Source organism: Podarcis bocagei (genome assembly GCF_964188305.1).
Source record: "Podarcis bocagei genome assembly, chromosome: 16".
Taxonomy (NCBI): Eukaryota; Metazoa; Chordata; class Lepidosauria; order Squamata; family Lacertidae; genus Podarcis; species Podarcis bocagei.
This window is the reverse complement of record NC_138142.1, coordinates 4,612,289-4,633,281: the sequence shown is the minus strand read 5'-3', so window position 1 is coordinate 4,633,281 and position 20,993 is coordinate 4,612,289. Positions and strand designations below refer to the sequence as shown.

At 42.8% G+C, this 20,993-nt stretch overlaps 1 protein-coding gene across 10 annotated transcripts in view; it reads left to right on the top strand.

The window, feature by feature from the left end:
* The window catches only part of PITPNM2 (phosphatidylinositol transfer protein membrane associated 2), a 196,018-nt gene that overhangs the window by 70,521 nt on the left and 104,504 nt on the right, over positions 1-20,993 (top strand). For 9 of the 10 annotated variants that reach the window (XM_081174673.1, XM_081174677.1, XM_081174671.1 and 6 more), the window contains one exon: positions 15,846-16,022. In XM_081174673.1, coding sequence (XP_081030799.1) covers positions 15,945-16,022 — 78 coding nt within the window. In that variant the 5' untranslated portion in view covers positions 15,846-15,944. Of the gene's footprint in view, positions 1-12,124; positions 12,147-15,845; positions 16,023-20,993 lie in introns of those variants that run through there. The other variant, XM_081174676.1, reaches the window with a different exon arrangement.

The following is a 20,993-nucleotide window of genomic DNA, read 5'->3' as shown; positions in this document are numbered from 1 at the left end:
TAACCAAATGCAGGTTGAAATAAAGAAGTCTTTAAAGTCTTCCTAAAAGCCTTCAAAGAGGAAGCCATATGTACTTGTCTGGGGAGGTTATTCCAGAGATGTGGAGCCACTACAGTAAAGGCCCTGTGCCTTGTTCTCTCTCATCTGGCGGCTCTCAGTGATGGACCAGAGAGCAGGATCACAGATGCTGAACTTTAAGCTTGAGCAGGCTTGTATGGATGGAGGCAGATAACCCGGTCCCAAATGGTTTAGAGGTTTAAAGGCTAATATGAGCATCTTCAGTGAATGAAAGAAAGAAGGATGAGCTCACCCTAATGGGGAGGCGAGGGTGCGCTGTGTCTCTGTACTGATTCTTTATTACCTCTTCCTTGTTTCAGCTGAGCTTAGATGCACCAATTTCAGGCAGAACTAGATGTTCCTAGAAAGATAGAGCTGCTCCTGCTCTGTGTCTCTGGTCACGTCCAGTCTGGCCCTGGAGTCATGCTGGTTCCTTAGCCATTTGCATGCCTGATAGGGCAACAGCGAAACTGTCTGAGACTTAAATAAAAAATACAGGTTTCTGCGTGGGAGGGAAGCACTGTTTCTTAATTTTGAGCAAGGCAGAAGACAAGCAGACACACCCTTGCAGATGCATGCTTTGGCTTCTCTGCATCTATGTTTTCAGATGAATGTGCCTTGTTTTGTACAGCAACCAGAAGCAGAGCGCCATGTTGTCTCTGTCCTCACTGTGCCTCTTGCCTTGCTTCACAGCCTGAACATATTCTGGAAGCCTATAAATTATTTAGAAGCTATTAGAGTCTGGATTTCATGTCAGTGCTGGTGTAGATAGTGATTTGCAGCAGTAGTGACACCAAATCATGGTTTACAAAACAAAGAAAGCGGGGGGGGGGGGGGAGAAAGAGAGAGAAGTTGAACACACCGTTGAAAAGGAAATGAGGAATCTGCAGGATCTGAAACCATATTGGAAACTGATTTGGAAGTCTGGTCTCAGTTGCTACGAGATGCTTCTTTTCGTTTTCACTTGATCATTTTTGAATGCTTTTATTCTCAATAGTTATTCTTGAGACAAACTGGGAGAAGTGTTGTGTAGTGAATGGATGTGGTGTTGCTAATCTGTTAATGCCAGGCATGAAGACACAGATATTAAACATTTAGACCACTGCAGTGAAATTGGGCCCTTGCATTGAAACACCAATTAAATTATGTGAGCATTCATTACCCTCAGTGATTTAATAATTGGAGCGTTCTCTTCCCCACATTTATTTTGCCTAGCTGGTGCTGGGCAAAGCAAATTAAACAAACAAACAAACAAACAAACAAACAAACAAACAAACAAACACCACCCTCTAAATCAGGGTTAGCCAACTCAGTGTCATCCAGATGTTTTGCAAATCCCAGCACCCCTGACCATTAGCCATGTTGGCTGGAGGGCACCACGTTGACTACTCCTGCTATAAACCTCCAGAAGCATATTTCTGAAGATTCTAATTCATACAAAGCCTTTCACGTGATACTGTTGACAGAAAGCTTTACCCAGTGAAGATTCAAAAGTTATTACAGGCTTGTACAGTGGTACCTCAGGTTACATACGCTTCAGGTTACAGTCTCTGCTAACCCAGAAATAGTACCTCAGGTTAAGAACTTTGCTTCAGGATGAGAACAGAAATCGTGCTCCGGCAGCACGGCAGCAGCAGGAGGCCCCATTAGCTAAAGTGGTGCTTCAGGTTAAGAACAGTTTCAGGTTAAGTACGGACCTCCGGAACGAATTAAGTACTTAACCTGAGGTACCACTGTAAACAGACACTTTCCTGGGTGAGTAAGAACTTCCTCAAGGTGACCACATAGGGATCAGAATTGATCCCTGTAAAACTCTGGTCTTTTACTGAAAACTTTGATCAGCCTCGGAATCTACAGAATTCTCTTATCTGTGTTACGTGCACATCCATTTTTCTTCTTAGTGCTTTTTCAGAGCAACCTCAGACAAAGGGAAATAATAGGTATAATAAGTAGTTACTTTGCACCTGTTGACAATTAAAAGGCTATTATTGGCTGCATAATGCTTTTCTGTCTTGCATCTCCAAGATAAAAGACAGACAAAATATCCTTTCCCTATTATATATAGAGACAGAAGGGAAAACATACGTTATGGTATGTTCTTTCTTTTTTAAATTGTACACCATTTGCACTGTTACAAGACATGTTTTTAGCAGAGTGCCATTGCTTCTTTTGGCTTTCTTGACTAAAAAAATAAACTCAACACGATAAGTTTTGCCACCAAAGTGAAGTTTTTAGATGTGTTTGTTTGGGAGTAACAACACAACAACATTTCCATGCCTATCATCTTGAAAAAATGGTAGCAGTGTCAATCAGTGTCCTCTTTACTTTACACGCTAAGCCAAACTTTGCCTTAGCAAGACCACGCAAGCCGAGCTAAGTGTGTTGTCCGAACCAAGACCTGCGGTTAAGCTTTCTCCACAGTATGCATGAGCTATAGCCAACATTTGCTCATGGTAGGCTATGGTTCCTAGGTTGCTAAAAGGGTTTCTTTTTCTTTTTCAGAGAAAAATCATTACATTATGAAGGTTTCCTAAACAAAGCCATATACAGCATATACAGTTTCTCTATGTGGTGTTTTGGGGACATCAGAATAGTTTGGACAACAAGAGTTCATATAAAAAGAGAATGATATTAGTGAAGAAGAAGAGCAGAGAGCCACAAACATCTTTCTTCTTTTCAAAGACTGGGAAGTGTCAAGTGATAGCTTGACAGTCCTTTTCAAATGCCCACAATGGACACAGAACAGGTGGACCATGGAAGGTGTTCAGCATTTTGGTGGTGTCCAGACTGATCGATTACCCAAATATAATGCATCAAAGTATACAGTTTTCACAAATATGTGGATTTCTGTGCAGACCATACCCCCAGTATATACATTTCTGTAGTTATTTGCTTGGCTGGCAAACTGCATTGCAAAATTCAGAGAAGGACGAATTTCAAAGGATGAGTGTGTTTTGATTTGCATATTGTTTTGGAAAGTGCTGCCTCCCCAAAGATACCTTTGGCAGGTGTGTGGATGGTGGTGATAGGGGAGAAACAATGGACGTAATAATGGGATTGGTGGGGGAAACCCCTAGACAGAACGTTTCCTGTTATTTCAGGAACAATTGATCTTGTTTAAAAGTCTACCAAAGGCCAACACCGAAGCCTCAGTTATAAATTGGCATTTCTGAGAAATTCATATATTTTTCCAGTTCTCCACAGCTGGCCATTGAAAAATCTAATCTTCCAAGGATCAATTATTGTACAATAGTAATTTTGGCAATTATTTGATTGTCAGGCTCGCCATCTCATAGCTGCCAACACACCCTCTTCAAATATGTCCTTTCGAGTTTTTGCAGTGTCTATTTCCAGCAGATTCCTTCCCTGCTGCTTTGTTGTGGACTATTTTCAGCTCTCCCTACCTTCCTTCTTTTTCAATGTTGTTCACGTATATATTTAACCAGGTATTTTTAGCTTCATGTTTCAGAAGGGCGTGGGTCGGGAGTACGATAGAGAAAGAGAATGATGGAGAGAAAAGAGAAGAGGAAGGTGGAGACAGGGAAGTTCGAAGGGAAAGAATTAGGGCATGTGAACAGATTCTGAGACCCTCCAGACTGTGTGGTTTTTTTAAAAAACATGGTGTATTCTGCAACATGTTCCTGACCCCTAACAGTGTGTTAGTATTGGATTTATAATGGACCACACATCATTCTGCTTTATTAGTTGTTCTGAGATGCTTCCCCAGTGTTACTGCATTACTGCCGCCTGGAGTGCTGTAACGAAACAAAAGCAGGACAAAAAAGCACCAACAACCCCAGCGCATTTGCCATATGAAAAGTTACACAATTTCAGCAGGAAGCTGCGGAATGTGTGATTTTTCTAAACATTACTTGACTGGGGAACGCAGAGAAGTGAACAGTTTGAAGGATGGCTGCATTTCGGTTTGCATACTGTTTCCAGAAGTGCAGATTGGGTGCGTTTGTCATTAAACGTCAACTGACTATGTCACAGGCAGCAAAAAGGTTTGGATTGGCTATTCTACTAGTGCATCCCATTCCCATTGTAGGAAAATGTGTAGACTTCTTTAAAGCAGCTATTCTGTGTGGAGATTAAATCTTATTTGATTATCCTCGCTGCTCACCAACCTGATTCGTGACTGTGTCGCTTATATAAAGCAGGCTTGGAACACCCATCACTCGGTTTTTGTTTCATTTCTTTTCTCAGGCATGGAATAACTCTCTATGTTAATTTTCTAGTGGCTATTTAGCTGCAGCGTTTGCTGCCATTAAAGTTTTAAAATGCCAATGTGGAGCTGGGAACATTACAAGGGGAGTGTGTGCGGCTGCCACATTTAATATGGCAGAAAAGGCCAAAATTCAATATTCTTTTTCCATTAATGTTGGTGGAAGAAATAAGAGCTCCTGTTTGTGGGTTTCAATTAAAAACTGGTTTTTAGGAATGTATTTCTTTTTCTCTTCTGCTGCAAGTAGGTATTTGACTGCCCTGTGACCTGTAGCGAGATTTAATAGCTACAGCATGGCTGTATGGCATATGGCCCGTGTCCATCCTTCTGCTGTAATTGATGTCGGCCTCCTAATGAGCTCTTAAATTCAGAAGGTGACGTCAGACTTCATCTAACAGCACAAAAAAGATTAAGACCCATAAATGCATTTGCTTCTTTTAGTGTGCTCTTGAAGCAGTGATTCTTGTGTCTAACCAATTGCACTATGTAGGTTTCGGTCTCTTTGTGTAGTTTTTTTCAGTGTTTTCTTCTGTTATTAGACCTCCCTGCAATTTCCTAATTCTGTGTGCAGGGGTTACTAATTGGAGGGAGAAAATGTTCCTGGATGGTGACGCTGGATTTACACAGATTGCTGTGAAACAGTGCAAAGCATCGGGGCCAAGTCAAATGGTGTTGTTCCCTTCTGTACCTTAATGGCCCAGAGTTTTTCCTCAGCTGGACACGTGCTCACCTTGCCTCGCCCTTTGCTGGCTTTCGCTAAAATTCTTTGCAACTCGGATAAACATCTTCACATTTTCGATAGCAGATTCAGAGATCAGGGGCCACATACCACTACTGCATCTGTAACGCATTTCATCACTTTTGAGTCAAACAAGGGTTTTTGTTTTTGTTTTTAATACAGAGTGAGTTTGCAGTAAGGCAGCACAATGCAAATGTAACAGCTCCAGCCTCCAACTGTTTTTCAAACACCAGCCCCTCAGGCTGTTCCATTCTAATTTCATAGCAGGGTTGACAATGAAACACACCATTCTACAGTGCAGTGCAGTGTGTATACTCTCTCTCTCTCTCTCTCTCTCTCTCTCTCTCTCTCTCTCTCTCTCTCTCGTGTGTGTGTGTGTGTGTGTGTGTGTGTGTGCATTTCTGTACACATGATTTGACTGGAGAACCGCAACTGCATGGCAGAGTCTGAAGGATTTTGAAAGACAATCGCCCTTTGGTTCATGTACTTGTTTTGTAAAGTGCAAATTTAGGAAGTTTGCCTTTAAATGTGAATTGAATTTATCCCCCATCGCCAACACAGAAACGCCTCTCACCATCTGCAGAGCCTTATATTAGGACCAACAATGCCACCAAGGGCACTCAAAAAGATTATCTCAAGGCAGCACTAAAAATTCAGGTTGGCACCCCCACACATCATGATTCACAATATAGTGCCAGGTCAAAAATTATGAAACCAATATCACAATATGCACGTCAAACCAGTTTGGGGTGATATATTGATATATCACCCAGCCCTAAACATTCACCATCTTCCAATCTTTGAAAAGCAGACAGCTGTTTGTGGCTCTCTGTTCTTCTTCTTCTTCTTGATGAACTCTTGATTATCCAAAATACTCTGATGTCCCAACAGCAACATATACAGGCAACAACACATTAATGCATGTTCAAATCACATGTGACTGCGCGCGCACACACACAAACATCACTGTGAACCTGGAAGTGGCACTTAAAGGGGCAAAAACAGCCCCCAAAAGAGTACGGAAACAACAAAAATGGTGTGAAAACAGCGCCTAGCAATCCCACAAGTCATTGCAAGTGCAATCCCAGGAGCCTTTGAGGCCTGTTGAAAGTTGGAGTTTGAGCAAGGAAGTTTGGAGGGAGTCTGGTAAGTGCTGCTGGTTTTTAAAAGGGGTTTTCAAGCATTTGCAGGCTTTCTGCAGGCTTTTTCAACGGTGTTTGCAATATATGCAATTTCACTTAAATGTGTGGTGCCTAGGAACGTAACCCCTGCCTAAATGGGGAGTTGTTTGTTTTGCCTTGTTTAGGAAACCTTCATAATGTATTGTTTTTTCTCTATCAATTATTACACCATCTCTTCCAATAGTGCTGATAGTTGCGCTCCTTGTGTGCATGTAAGGGAAAGAGAAAGACTGTGAAATGCTTCATCCTCCCTTCCTGTAAATTCTCTTCTCCTGTACTAGAATCTGTTTGCTAAGTTTGAAAAAGTGGTTATAATCCTTGTGATTCATCAACTTGCTCCTTTGAAATTTGACTCTTCTGTCTGTTACAATCAATGAGCTTTCATAATAAAAATATTCAATATTAATTTGATTATTCAAAGGACTCCACATACATTAAGTCAGCAATCCTTCGAACAATATTTGAAGGGAGGCTTTTTTCTGTGTTGCAGAGTGGGGACTGAAGTTGGGGGAGACTGGCTTGTCCAAGTTTACAGTGCAGCCCTGTGAGAAGGAGAGCCATAGCTTAGAGATATTGAGCACATGTTTGCATTCAAAAGATACCAAGTTCATTCCCCAGGTAGGAGGAGCAAAGCTGCTACTAATAGTGATGCTGAGCTAGCTGGACCAAGGGCCTGATTCTATCTACTGTATGAATTTGTGGCAGAGGTGAGAAATGAACCAGGGTCTTGTTGACTCATAGCATTCAGATGTGGAAGTTGGAACATAATGAGAAACAATGATTTAATGTTATGTGCACAGACCTCAGGCTTGTGCTGTCTCCCAGCTTTTCCTCTGATGCCACCATGAGGAACAGATCAAGCCTGTTTCACCATAGTTTATGAAGCTGGCTTGTTTCAATGCATAATAGCTAAGATTCACCAGAGCTTAGGGCTGCGACACAATGTTTAACTTTAGTTGACAGAAATGGGAAGTGAAATCTTCTATTCAATTTAACCGTAGTTAAAACTAACCACAGTTTATCCAGGTTCAGGCGCAATGCTTAACTGCTATAATTCTAAACTAGAAAAAACTGGTTCTTGGCCACACCAGAGGAGGAGAGGGGAGAAGAGGGTGTTGACACGTAAAGCTTGCTGCAGCTCATTCCTGGAACAATAAACCATCAAATGGTTTATTGCCTGACTAAAGCTATTGTCATGAGTGCTAAAATATATGAATAAAGTGTTAAAATAGAACTAGGGATTGGGGATAAATTAATTCAGTTAATATTTTAATGCAAACCTGTGTAATTCACTCTGCCCAAATCAACAAGTGAACCATACACAGCAATCCTTTGAGATTTGCACATCTCCAAATTTTGTATTGTGACTGTGTGCTTAAAAAGTGCATATATTAGTGAAAATGTACAAAACTACATTATGTCAAGGAAAGTTGCTTGCTAAAATATGTATATTAGGCAACATTGCATATATTAGGGTAGATGTGAATGAAAATGCAAGCAAATATTTGTGCCAACATTAAGGGGGGAATTGTAAATTGATGCAGAAATAGGGTAAATTGAACTTAAGGCTGGAAAAAAGAGCTATGTAGAGAAGCCAGAATGGACAGAAACAAAAATTGACAAATCCAGCTATGTGTATGGACAACATAGCATTATATACATATGTGTATTGAATATACAAGGCTGGTCTGTACATCTTGTGTGATAAAATGCAGTTCACCTCTTGTGCAGAGCAGCTCAGCAAAAGGGTTGGTGAATGTTATGATTTTGCTGTCTGCTTGAGATTGCAGAATCAGGGAGGTTGTCAAAATCTTGGCAGATTGCAGCTGGTCACTGATGGGCTGCATTTGACTTGGTAGATAACAACTTGTGCAGGCCTGTCTTGAATCAAGGTTAATCCCTGGCCACTTTAAGTGAAGTGTCTCTGTCTACAAGGGTGACTTTCATACCTGGTATGGTCTTTTGTGTCAGACTTGGGAATGTTGGTGCCCAATTGTGCTGATTCACGTAATTGAACACTGGGCATAGCCAAGAACTATAAATTACTAATTTGGCAGTAATGGAAGTATTTGGAAGTCCTAGTTGTCCTATTGGCAGCTTTCCTATTAATGTATATTACTTAGGGTTTACTGCTGAGTACTGTTGTTTCCAGATTTTATTTTGCCTTAATCATTTGTGTGATGCTATTTTGAGAGAAATCGATGATTTCATGAGTTATGAACACCAATGTAGCTAACAGACTTACGACCCTCTGATGCCGCTGAGGTATTGTTTTTCCACAGGTCATCTGTGCTGATAATTTAAAGGGTTATTTCACTTAATGTAGCATTATGTTCCCCTTAAAAATGCCTGCCCTCATAACACACTACTTCATTTACTCAGAGTAAAGGAAATTTACTTACAAGACCCTACGTCTCTATGACAGTCCCTTTAATGAGTAGCTTCCCTCTGCCCATTACATTTAGAGGGGATTATGCCTCTTTAGTTAGTGGCTTCCTGTTTACGTTTGTGATTGTGGCATTCATGAATTGGCCTTTAATTTGTCAGTTCCTGCTCCCTGTGAGAGTTGTTGGTGGCAGGGATTTTAGTCTCAGTTTCTTGCAGCCAGGGCAATTTCTCATTAATTTTATCTTTTAAGATAGTAATTGCAAAATGAAGACGGACGCTCCTGAATTTCTGTGGGGAATATAGTATTATATTAAGTGTGATATGCAACCACTGCCTTAATTCTGTTACCAGCTGATTGTGGAAAAGCAACTCCTGAGCTTGGGTAAGCTGTGGTGAGGAAGCAGCTGCAAACAACTCATTCCAGGGCAGGCTTCCTCAACCTCGGCCCTCCAGATGTTTTGAGACTATAACTCCTCTATCATCCCTGACCACTGGTCCTAGTAGCTAGAGATTATGGGAATCGTAGTCCAGCAACACCTGGGGACCCAAGTTTGAGAAACATTGATAAAGCCTTATGATCAGTATGAGGAGAAGTTAATTGAATTGAATTGCTGTAGATTGCTGCAATCTGCTGCCTGTTTTGGTCAAATTTCTTTTCAATTTTTTTAGCACCCTCTCTGCCAAAGCTAATACAGAATCCCACTTCTCTTGCTTTCACGAGTTGTGCTCATTGCAGGGTTTCCTCCCTCTAAGTAAAAAGCTTAGCCTTTTTTTGCTATTGAAAATGGGTACAATAAAAGCTGTTGGACTAGTTCATGAGTAATGGCAAGCCATGGTTTGACTGACCTTGAGTTTGTGTGTTCCCCTCTTCCCCTTGTGTGTTTCGATTCTCTCCCTGATCTCCAAACCATGGTTTGCTGTTGTATTCCAACTCACCAAACTATGGTAGCCCTCCAAAGCAGAATTGGAAGTTGTGGTTTGGAGGATGAGTGCAAACTGTAGTTTGCTGATTGAGATGGGATTGCAAGCTGTGGTTTGTCCAAACCTAGGAGTCAGAAAGGGAATTGGGGCAGAGATAGAGAAGATGTGTGAATTTAAGACCCAACAGCCAAATAAGGCCATGGTCAGGCTGAAAACAAACCATGTTTTGCCTGCATTGGAGTTTTGAAAGTGATGTGATGGAGGTGAGTACATGTGGTTCTTTTGCCTCGGTTTTGTCTGTAGTTGCACAGGAGATTGAGCTTTTTAAAACACTACAAAAAAAACTAGCCCAACCTGATGTGGTGGTGGGCAGAAGGTAGATCTTGATGATTTGCAGCAAGGGTTTCTGGATCCCAATTGTTTAACAGCAACATATATTTTTTTCTAAATAAGAATGTTGGAATCCCTGGCCTGCTGCAACTCAGTTGTAGATTTGTGCTTTTTTGTACATCCGGTTAACTCAGGAGGGCAATAGACTCTGCCTCCTGGGCCTTTGCTGCGCTTCCCCTTGGCTGGTGGGTCTCAGGATCACAATGAGAAAACAAAGTACCCGGTAGATTTCACAAGCCTGACATTCTGTGATTGTCTGTGATTGTGAGCTGAGCAGCACACCCTATCAACGTGCACCTGAAACATTCTGGAAAAAACCCTTCTAATATTAGCCTGACCTTTGAATTACACAGGTGAGAGAATTATATATAGAGCTTTTATTTTCCCCCTTCAGCGCTTCCCACTCTCAGCTTGGCCTTTTGGTCTTACATTTAAGACTTTGTTAGTACCTTTTATGATCGTTAACTTCTTATTCTCTAATTATAGGATTTCATTCCAAGCTTCTCGCAAGCTTTCTTTTACAGCCCCTAAAGGGGCTCCGTTTATACAGACCCTAAATGGTAGGGAGTTTAATGCCTGTTTTCATTCTGAAGCACAATTTAGCACTTTGGTTCACCATGTCTGTCTGAGAAATTACCTGTGTCACTTCATTATAAGTGTAATATTTTTCCTGCCCCAGTCCCATGGTTCCTGTGGCTTTTATTGCTTTTAAATTGATGGCCTATTGTTCTTTCCTCCACTTTTTTTTAATGCCCTTTAAAAGTCCAAATGCACCCCTACCCCAAAAGAAACATGTTTGAATTGCTTCCAAAGTAGGATGAGACCACTTTAAGTAAATCTTCAGAAATAAACATATTTCCTAAGGGCTGTAAACTATTTCCCCCCCTGTTTGGGCTTGTGGGCCCATGATGTGTGAAGAATTTGATTCATGCCCATTTTGCATACAAATATTATTGGTATGTTTGAGAATATTAATTAAGAGCATCTTAATGAGATTATCCTTACCCTGTTCTGGAATGTTCTCTTGGTGGATTAGCCTGTCAAATAAATTATGTGGGTCAGCGTGGAAGGTTATAAACATATTCTGACATGTATTTTTCCTGTTATTTTTCGGATTTTTACTGCTTAATTGTATGCATATTTTTTGTGATGATTGTAGTTTTTTATTGTTTTGATATGGTCTGTGGACTAATTCTAGTCTATTCCTGGAGGTTTAGTCTGTCAGAGAAATTCTGTGGGTCAGTTTGTCAGGGGAAGGAAGTGGGGGATGAGTTGCTTTGAGAGACCTGCTTTCCTCGCGGGTCAGCCGCACCAGGGAAATTTCCTCTGGGATTTCTGATGGGAGGTATAACAGCAATTTAAAAGCAGTAAAAAGGCACGAAACAAGGTCTTGAAAACAAGAGGGGAAGAGTTGTTTATCATGCAGTGCTAGACAGCTAATTTATTTAGAGCTTCTGAGGGAGACAAGATAGGCTTCTTTTATTACCACTTTAATGAAAAAGACTTGGAGCCAGTGTTACGGTTGCCACGGGGATGCCACTAAAAATGGCGTCCCCCTGGTGAGCAAACTCGTCCAGCGGTGACATTGGTCAAGTCCTCCCCACACACTCCTCTTCAGTTTTGATACCCCCCAGTCGAGACAGCACACCTGATTATTTGCAACTATTACCACAGCGTTGGTTTGGGCGGCATCCATGGAGCAGCGATAATACATACTCCAGCCCTTGGAGTGTTTATAATACTGGAAGAAGATCCTTACTGATTATCCTGTTATGTTTAATTCTGTTGTTGGCTTTTACTGTGTTTTAGCTGACTTTCATTTTTTTCTGCGAGTCCGTTTGAGAGCTTTTCTGGGGACCAAAAACATGCCCTGTAAACAAGCAAACAAACAAAAACATAAAACCTTAGCCCTCAGCTCTTCAAGTACGAAAAACTGAGGTGGGGAAAAAGTTTTGCTTTGCTTTACGCTCTCATCTCAAAAATGGTCAAGGGCCTGCACACTTCCCTATGTAGACCATTTTCCACTTGACCTTGTTTTCGTTTCTTGTTTTTTTAAAGTGTGGGAGTGACCAAATAGTGACTTCCCCCCTTCCAGTTTTCATGCCATAAATACTTTGGTGGATTTGGCAGCGGGATGTATTGGTTTATCTTTATGGGAGCTGTTTGCTCCTTTCCTGGGCAGCCAATTCTGAGGGTGGTGGAAATACCATTAGAGACCCCTGCGCAGCAAGTAAAGCCCAGGATGGTCAGTAAGGACGGAGGTGTTATCTATATCTGTCTGTCTGTCTGTCTGTCTGTCTGTCTGTCTGTCAATAACCAGTCGAGAAGAAGGGAGGAGGAGGTCTTCCAGATACTTTAACTGGGTAATTTCCTCTGACTTCTTGCTCAGAATCCAGGCCCTGTGTTCCTATGAAGCCCTGTGAGCTGTCAGCAAGTGCTGGTTTCTTCTGCGAGCTGCAAGTACTTAGCACTTGGCAAAGGTGCTGAAACAAATGGGGGCAGGGAAGAGGGTGGGGGGAAGGAGAGGCGAACACTTTTCTCCCAAGATGATGCGCTCCATTACTGACTTGTCACTTTGAGTGGGATTGTAGCCTTCTGAGGCTAATGCGATTAACCGTGAAGGCTGGTGTGTAACAATCTGATCTTTGCCTATTTCATGGCTGCTACTGTGACATGGAAAGTTACGAGGGAACTATACTTGGGAACAGATCAAATGGCATAGGACAAAAGCACAGGGCTATACTGAGACTTTTGTTTATGCAGTTACATCATGTACATCTAGCACCCTAACAGAGGGCCCCTCCAGGCATCCTTTTCATTGTTCGTTCATGATTATTTCTTCTCACGATCCTTTCAACATTGTTTGCAAAGGTTGGGGTTGGACGCACTGTTTTATTTTCAATCAGTGCATGCCCTATAGCTTCTTGCTGAAATCCTGTAACTTATCATACCGCAAATGTTTGAGAGGATGGGTTCCTTCTCCCACTTTTCTTAAGTCCTTAAGCACATTCCCCTGTCCTGCAGATTATATAGGCATGCCCAACAACATTTGATTAATCCACTAATGGCAAATCTACCAGCTAAATCTGCTTAATTCTATGCCAAGTTTCTACTAGACAATAAGATTCAAGTTGTGATTTTGGCCGTTGCCAAGTTTCTGTCTGAGGTGGTCAGGATCAATTTGTATTAGACAAAAGTCAGAAACAAGCATAGTCTTATGATCTGTCCTAGTAGTTTGTGTGCTTTTAATGTATTTTAAATGCACTGAATTTCGTACAGTTGGTCCTTGGAATGCAATAAAGAATTGTTGTTGGTAATGAATAGTCAGGTGGATTGTAGATGTTGCAGTGTAATACAGCGGCGTAGCGTGGGTTGTCAGCACCCGGGGCAAGGCAAGTAATTTGCGCCCCCTAACCCCTAACCTGCCGCCGCTGCCAGCTTCTTCTTGCTGCTGCCTGGTCTGGTCTGGTGTGGTTCTCTCCTGCGCTCAGCGCTGCGCTGGGCGGCCGCTGCACTGTCCCTCCCCCAGATAGTCCCTCCCTCGCTCTCTCTCCGCACCGCACGCCTGGCACCCTCCCCCTCCACAGTGGGCGGCGACCCGGCAGCTCGGATCGGATTCGCACAGCCAGCACTGCAGTGAGAGAGAGTGAGTGAGCCAGGTAGGGGCAGAGAGCTGCGAGTGCGAGCGAGCGCCCCCGAGATGTTGCGCCCGGTGCGGCCGGCCCCCCCTGAACCCCCCACGCTACGCCACTGGTGTAATATGAAAACAGACATGTGTGGAATTTGATTCACTTTGTGACTTCCCAAAAGCTGAAGCTGTTGCTTTGCACAACTTGGCTTACCCTTCATTCCTCAAACAGGTGACCTCCATAAGAGAGAGGATGCCATTATCAAGTATAACACTTTGATAAAAGCTTTCAGGGATTTAATTTTTTAAAAAGCCTTTTCACACCATCTACCAAGAGGAGATGCACAGAAAACCCTTTACAGCTAAGCCTGTGAAGTTCAGTGAGGCGATTGATCATTGATCATTGTTTTGGTGGTGCACCAAGGCACCTCTGCAGTGACCAACCATGGCTTTGGGTAAGCTGGTCTATGGCAGTGGTTTTCAAACTTTCTGCCATTGTGAGACCCTTTTAAAATCAAATATAATCAGCATTTGCTGCTGTTGTTTTCAGTCCTCAAACTAAACTTAACAATATGTAATTGACGATTCCCCCTCCCCATTTGCACTGACATGAATGGTGCAGAATAATGCAATTAAATTACATAGCATTATGCCACAGCAGACAATTATGCGACATTATGCGAAACAAACAATGCTGTTTTTGTTGGAAGATGCCCTGCAGTGGAGTAGAAACAGTGCTCTGCATGTGATGAATATGGGGCAGAATGGAAATCCATGCCTTCTTACATTTCTACATATGTTTCAAGTGGAATACTAACCAAACCTATTGGGTCTCTTCCTCACCCCTCATGAACTGAGGATGTACGCTGCAAAATTTCAGCATTAATCTACAGGTGTGCATTGCAGGGAAAGATTGATGGTGGTGGGTGAGTTACTTTATTGGAAAAGCTTGACCACCACTACTGAGTCTCTCAAAAAGATTCCAAGGAATCCTGGTGTTGCCTGCTACTAACTTCCCTCCAGGTTACCCCAAACTCCATGCCTTTTTACATGAGTGTTGGACAGAAGAAAGCACTCAGGAGTTGCTTAGTACTGAGGCCACATACCTCTAATTCTTTCAGGTTGTGTATGGGTCTCTGTACAGTGGTACCTCTGTTTACGTATTTATTTTGTTCCGGAGGTCCGTTCTCAACCTGAAACTGTTCTTAACCTGAGGTACCACTTTAGCTAATGGGGCCTCCTGCTGCCACCGCACCGCCACCGCACGATTTCTGTTCTCATCCTGAAGCAAAGTTCTTAACCCGAAGTTAAGAAGGGTTAGCGGAGTCTGTAACCTGAAGCGTATGTAACCTGAGGTACCACTGTATACGATATGCTGGAAGAGCGTGAACCCAAGCAAAACTAATCTAGATTATACACATTTGCATGCTTCTGCTTCAGCTTCAGCTGTCCAAGGGGAGGAAGAAGGAACTATGAACAAAAGTACTGCTTAGTTCTTCTCCTTTCCTCACCAGGAGCTTCTACACGTTTTGAGGTTTTAGTTCATATCCATAAGGACTAGAAACTTGCAGAGGAAAGCTAAAAATTTGAGAATTTGATTCCCCCCCCCCCACAGACAGTTTATGGATTGGCCTGCCCAGGACAGGGCCAGACTCTAAATACATAGAGCACCCTTTAATGGTGTGCGGTGGTTTCCTTCCCTCTATTTTGACTTCTCAAGAACATTATGAAGTGGGTTAGGCTGAGAGTAAGGGACCAGTAAGCTTCATGGGTGAGTGGGTCTACCAAGACCTAGTCCAACATCTTAACCTGTGAGTAGCCAATATTGTGTCTTCCAAATGTTGCTGAACTACATCTCCCAGCATCCCCATCCATTGGTTATGTTGACTGGGACTGATGGGCGTTAGTGTCTAAGAAGCACTGAACAGGCTATCCCTGTTCTAACATTTTACACCACACTGGCTCTCACTGTGCACTTCTCTCCCTGCAACACAAATTTACTTTCCTGCATTGTGACTAAGGACTGATGAGGTCTGATCTTGTGTGCGTGTGTGTGTGTGTGTGTGTGTGTGTGTGTGTGTGTGTGTGTGTGTGTGTCTCCCTACTTTGGGAAACACGTAATTTGAAATTTATCTCAGATCTCTTTCAGTGTTGTGTAATGGTTCTAGCCCTGTGATTTATTAGGAAATAAATCTGTTGTTTTGGGCTGCATTCCAAAGTGTAATTCAGGAAGTACTTACCCTTTGATTAATGACAAGTTTTTTAAAAAAATCATTCACAAAATTAAATGCACCTCTCTTTCTGTTTTCATTTCAGGGGGCATTGATGCATGAGCTTACTGTTATGTAAGCAGCCTCCAGGAAGCACCTCTGGCTTGCATTTCTGACCAGACCAAAGGGCTGCTTGGATTTCAAGATGCTTATAAAAGAGTATCGCATTCCACTTCCGATGAGTGTGGATGAATATAGGATTGCCCAGCTGTACATGATACAGGTTGGTTCACACAATTGTTGACATGCTGTCCTAGAATAACAGATTGTATGGTAAAACCATAAATGGCGTAAATTTTCTTTGAGCCAGTGTGTAATCAGAGGAATGCCAGCTTCTGAGGTACGCAGAAATCTCTCTTACCTCTTGGCGAGGGTGATTAACTGAGTGCATAAATTGATGAATGACTTTAAAAATAACCCATGAAAGTGGCATGTTTAGCACACAGTTTCTCATGGAGTCTTGTTCGTTTTTGCGTTTGGCTTCACCCAAATATGCTTTTTTTTAAAAAATCTCTTCCCAGTTTCTATAAGATGTTTAAATATGTTTTGAAATGTTTAAATGCTGCTAAGCAGGGAGAAAGTGATGTTACAGAGAGGAAGCTATGAAAAAAATAACGGGAGGCTCACAAACTTGTAAAGCGAGAAGGTGGGGAGAGGGACAGACTCAGTAGCTTGTGTGGGTAGGGATAGATCAATCAGTTTATTTCCATCCTGTGTCATTTCCTCCTATATAAAAACTGGTCTGTGCCATCCCAGATATGTATATATTAAAAAATAATAGAACAGAATCATAGAGTTGGACGTGACCCTGAGGGTCATTTAGTCCAACCCCCTGCAATGCAGGGATATGCAGCTCTCCCTTACAGGGATCGGACCTGCAACTTTGCTGTTAACAGCACCACATAGTTCTACAAAAATTTAAAATCATATACTGGTGAGGTGTCCAAGGACTACCCTCCTTCTTTTCTAACATTTAGCAGCTGCTTGGATTTGCTGGTAACTTCACTGTGTCCATGCAGTCAGGAAATATTTTTAAATGGTCCCATGAAGTGGTTTGTTTCCAGACACAATTCAAAGTGCTGGCTATGATCCTTTATGGCTTAGATCTAAGCTATCGGAAAGACTGTATTCCCTCGTTCTCAGGCTTTGAAATCTTTGGGAGAGGCCCTTCTATTGGCCCCGTCACCCTCACAGGCACACTTGGTGGGGACACAAGAGAGGGCCTTCTTAGTGTTTGCTCTCAGACTTTCAAACTCCCGCCCTAGAGAAGTTAGACTGGTTCCCTCCTTGCTGTCTTTCAGCTGGCAGGCTTTTCAAGATGGACTGCTGTTAATGAGGGGCCTGGTGCTGTGAGTGAGTGAATGAGTGAGTGTAAATCATTGTTCCCTCCCATATTTTTAACTGTCCTTTTATCTGTAAGTTGCCTTGAGTCCCTATCAGGGAGAAAGGTGGGGTATAAATAAATATAGAAAAATAGTAACGGTTATAATGTGCAGTCCCTTCCTGAGGAGAAAACGTTGGCTGCCCCCCTCTGCCTGTAGGGACAAAAATTTTTTCCATGCAATGTCCTTGTAAAAATCATTTTGGTGGTTGGATTTGACTGGCTTGCAGCATGCCAGTTGGCTAATAGCTATGCACATGTTGTTATAGACCTTTGTAAGGCTAATCCTAGCCTTAGGCATACTTAAGGCTTGTTTGCACAATTAAAATTTAGAGGTTATTATCCTGAGGTAGCGCCTTCTGCCGACACAAACCACTAATTCTGGGGTGTTCCAGTTACACAGCCTTTCTGATTACCTTGCGTTATTTAGTTGCCTGTCTTTCTTCATGCAATTATGAGAATTCCGCCCACACAAATTTCAACTGCCAGTGTTCACATGAGCCTTAATTTGGGCTTGGAGAGAAACAAGGCCAGAGCCTCCTGATATTTCCCTGAAGTGGACTGCAGTCCACAAAATGTTATGCTACAGTGAAATTTATTGGTCTTTAAGGTGCCACAAGGCTTTTTAGCTTTGTTTGCTGCAGCAGACTCACACACTACTGGAAATCCGCTTACCTTTCTTGAGGTGTGGTGGCATTGCGGCCAGTGACACCTCTCCCACTGCATCCCAATGTGGCTGCCTGCCAGACGATCCTGGCCGTTAGGGTGCCAGAAAGGTTCGCACATGGCAGGAGGTTTGAATGTAGCCTGCCTGCCAAAGTGGCCAATGGCAGGCAGGCTTAGGGGTGGGCATTCCTGGAGGGGCGGAACTGACTGAGCTGCAGGCTTCACTCAGGTCCACTCTTCGGGTATTTAAACAGGTCTGCCTTGGCACACAGATTGTCATTGGATCTTCCGCCCACCCTCCCTTTGTATTCTGCTCCCTATATTTGTCAATTTGTGTATGTTTTTGACCTTGCTGTGGACTAAGTTAGTTGCTGTATTCAGGGCTGGGTAGGAATTTTCCCCTCAGAGTAATAGGCACTTTCTGAGGGTTTAGCCTACCTCATTGCAGTTGTCACAGCTGTGGGCAATTTAGGCATTGGGTAAGCCTTAGTCATGGTTGGAGGGGAGGTTACAAGCCTCTGCCTGCTGCTCCAAGAGAAGGGGTGTCCCGTTAAAGGGATCCTGGAGGAGGTGCTTCTGTCCAGATGCCCAGGTAGTGGCTAAGGCAATAGTCCTAATACCCTCAAGGTGGTGATCAAGGGGCTCAGATTATGATTGCTGGGTCCAGTACTTTTCATGTGGGGAGAAGCAGCCCTTGAAGTATTGAGATCCTGAGCTGCATAAGTTGTTTTCTGTCAAAACCAGCACTTTGAATTTAGCCTAGAAACTAATTGATAGCCAGTGCAGTCATTTTAGAATTAGTGTTATATGCTCAGACTGTTCTGCCCCAATCCATAATCTGGCTGCTGAATTCTGCACCTGCAGAAGTTTCTGAAACATCTTCAAAGTTGCACTATGTATAACACATTACAGCAGTCCAGCCTAGACAATACCAGAGCATATACTTTTAGACTGTCTCTGTCCCTATAGGGCAGGCTTCCTCAACCTCGGCCCTCCAGATGTTTTTGGCCTACAACTCCCATGATCCCTAGCTAGCAGGACCAGTGGTCAGGGATGATGGGAATTGTAGTCTCAAAACATGTGGAGGACTGAGGTTGAGGAAGCCTGTTATAGGGGATCAGCTGAGCCACCAGGCAAAGCTTATGGAAGCCACTCTGCTGCTGAGGCCACTTGAGCCTTAGAGACAATAATGGATCCAGAGGTATTCCTAAGCGTCTCGTTCTCCTGTAGAAGGAGTGTAATGCCATCCATAGTAGTCCACATCTGCACCATCTGGTCGAGGAAACCACCCACTAACAGTGTCTCAGTCATTTCTGAATTAGGCTTCAGTTTATTGGCCCTCATGCATTCCATAACCAAGGCAAAACATCAATCTAGCACATCCACTGACACACTTGCACATGTAAAGAAGTGTCACCAGCATTTTTGCTGACAGCATACTCAAAAACTGCTAATGATTCCACTCATAGATAGATATAAACAGCATGGGAGATAGTAATGAATCCTGTGAGACCCCACATTGAAGGCACATGGGGCTAGGCACAAGCCCTGTCATCTGAAAATGACCGGAACTACCACAAAGCAGTGTTGTCCACCCTAACTCAGACAGCCATTCCAGAAGAAAACCATGGTCAATGGTACTGAAAGCTGCTGAGAGATCAAGGAGAATTAGAAAGGGCAAATACACACCCTGCCTCTCTCCCAACAGAGATCATCATACAGGGTGACCAAGGCGGCTTCCATGCCCAAACTGGGTCGAAACCCCGACAGAAATGGATCTAAAAAACAGTTGTCCAAGCAGGGGAGATTAGCAGCTGGCTGTTAATTACTTAGATTTTCTGAATCCAGGAAGGATTTCTTAAGGAGTGGTCTTACCACTGCCTCTTTTAAGCTGGAAGGAGCCACCGCCTTACAATAATCACCTCCCTTGCTCAGCTGGCTGTCCTCTCTGTGCTAGTTTTTTCAGCTCTGAGGTTCAAAGGTCAAGAGCACCGGTGGTTCCTCAGGCCAAACCAAACACCTTTTCCATGCCCTCAGGCCTTACTAACTCATCTAACACAGCAGGACTAGACAGTGCTTTGGACACCTCTTGAAACTCATCTGCTAGTAGAGACAAGTTCAGGGGATGTAAGCAATTTTTTTCTTCAAAATGCATTGTTAACCAAGTTCCTTGGGGCCTTTCCCTTGAAGTACTTCATGGTAATGTGTGCTTGGATTTTATCTGAACAGCGCTGGAAGCCAAGAGAAATACCGTAATGTTCCTGTGCTGCTTCTGGTTTAAATTTAAAATAGTATGTTGTAAGTGCACAATGGGTGGAGGGCCATAAAGAAGTATGGAATTGGTCCTCTGTTCTGTATCACTTTGCTGTTTCTGTTCTAGAGGGTGTGTGCAATGAGTCATCTTGTGTCTCTCACTTTCACGCATCGTTTCTCCTCCTGGAATCCCCTGCTGAGGTTTCAAGTGCCCAAAAGCTGAGGCTGGATTAATTGTAACCTGTGAAGTGCTTGTCACTGCCCTCCCCCACCACTCCCCAATTCTTTTCCCCTAGAGCTTTCATCACCTTGGCTGCCTGCTGTCCTGGTGGTTTGGCATTCTGCAATGAACACATAACAGCTTCCATCAATTAGAATTAATTTTACATTACAGCAGTGGACTTAATGTACCTTGGATTTGCTTGCAGATCAGCAGATGTGAACTTGACTTTGTTGTCTTTATTAGATTTTAGACTCCATCAATACCAACGTTTTCCCATCAGGTGCCTTCTTAGTACAAATGCAGTGTTAGAGAATTCGGTTTGGTAGCATTTTCACCCTCATTTTCAGTGGAGCATTATGGACACTTGTTTGTGGTTTATTGTTTTCTTAACTTATAAGCCACACTTGGAAACTGAATTTGAACTTTAAGACAGTTTATAATTTAAAACAGTATTAAATACAGTGGTGCCCCGCAAGACGAAATTAATTCGTTCCGCAAGTTTTGTCGTCTAGCGAATTTTTCGTCTTGCGAATCACGAAATCCCATAGGAATGCATTGAAAATCAATTAATGCGTTCCTATGGTCAAAAAAAGTCCAAACAAAGCCAAATTTGGTACAACAACAGTTTATTAACTGCTCTTTAAAGTCACACATACTGTAAAGTAGCAGTT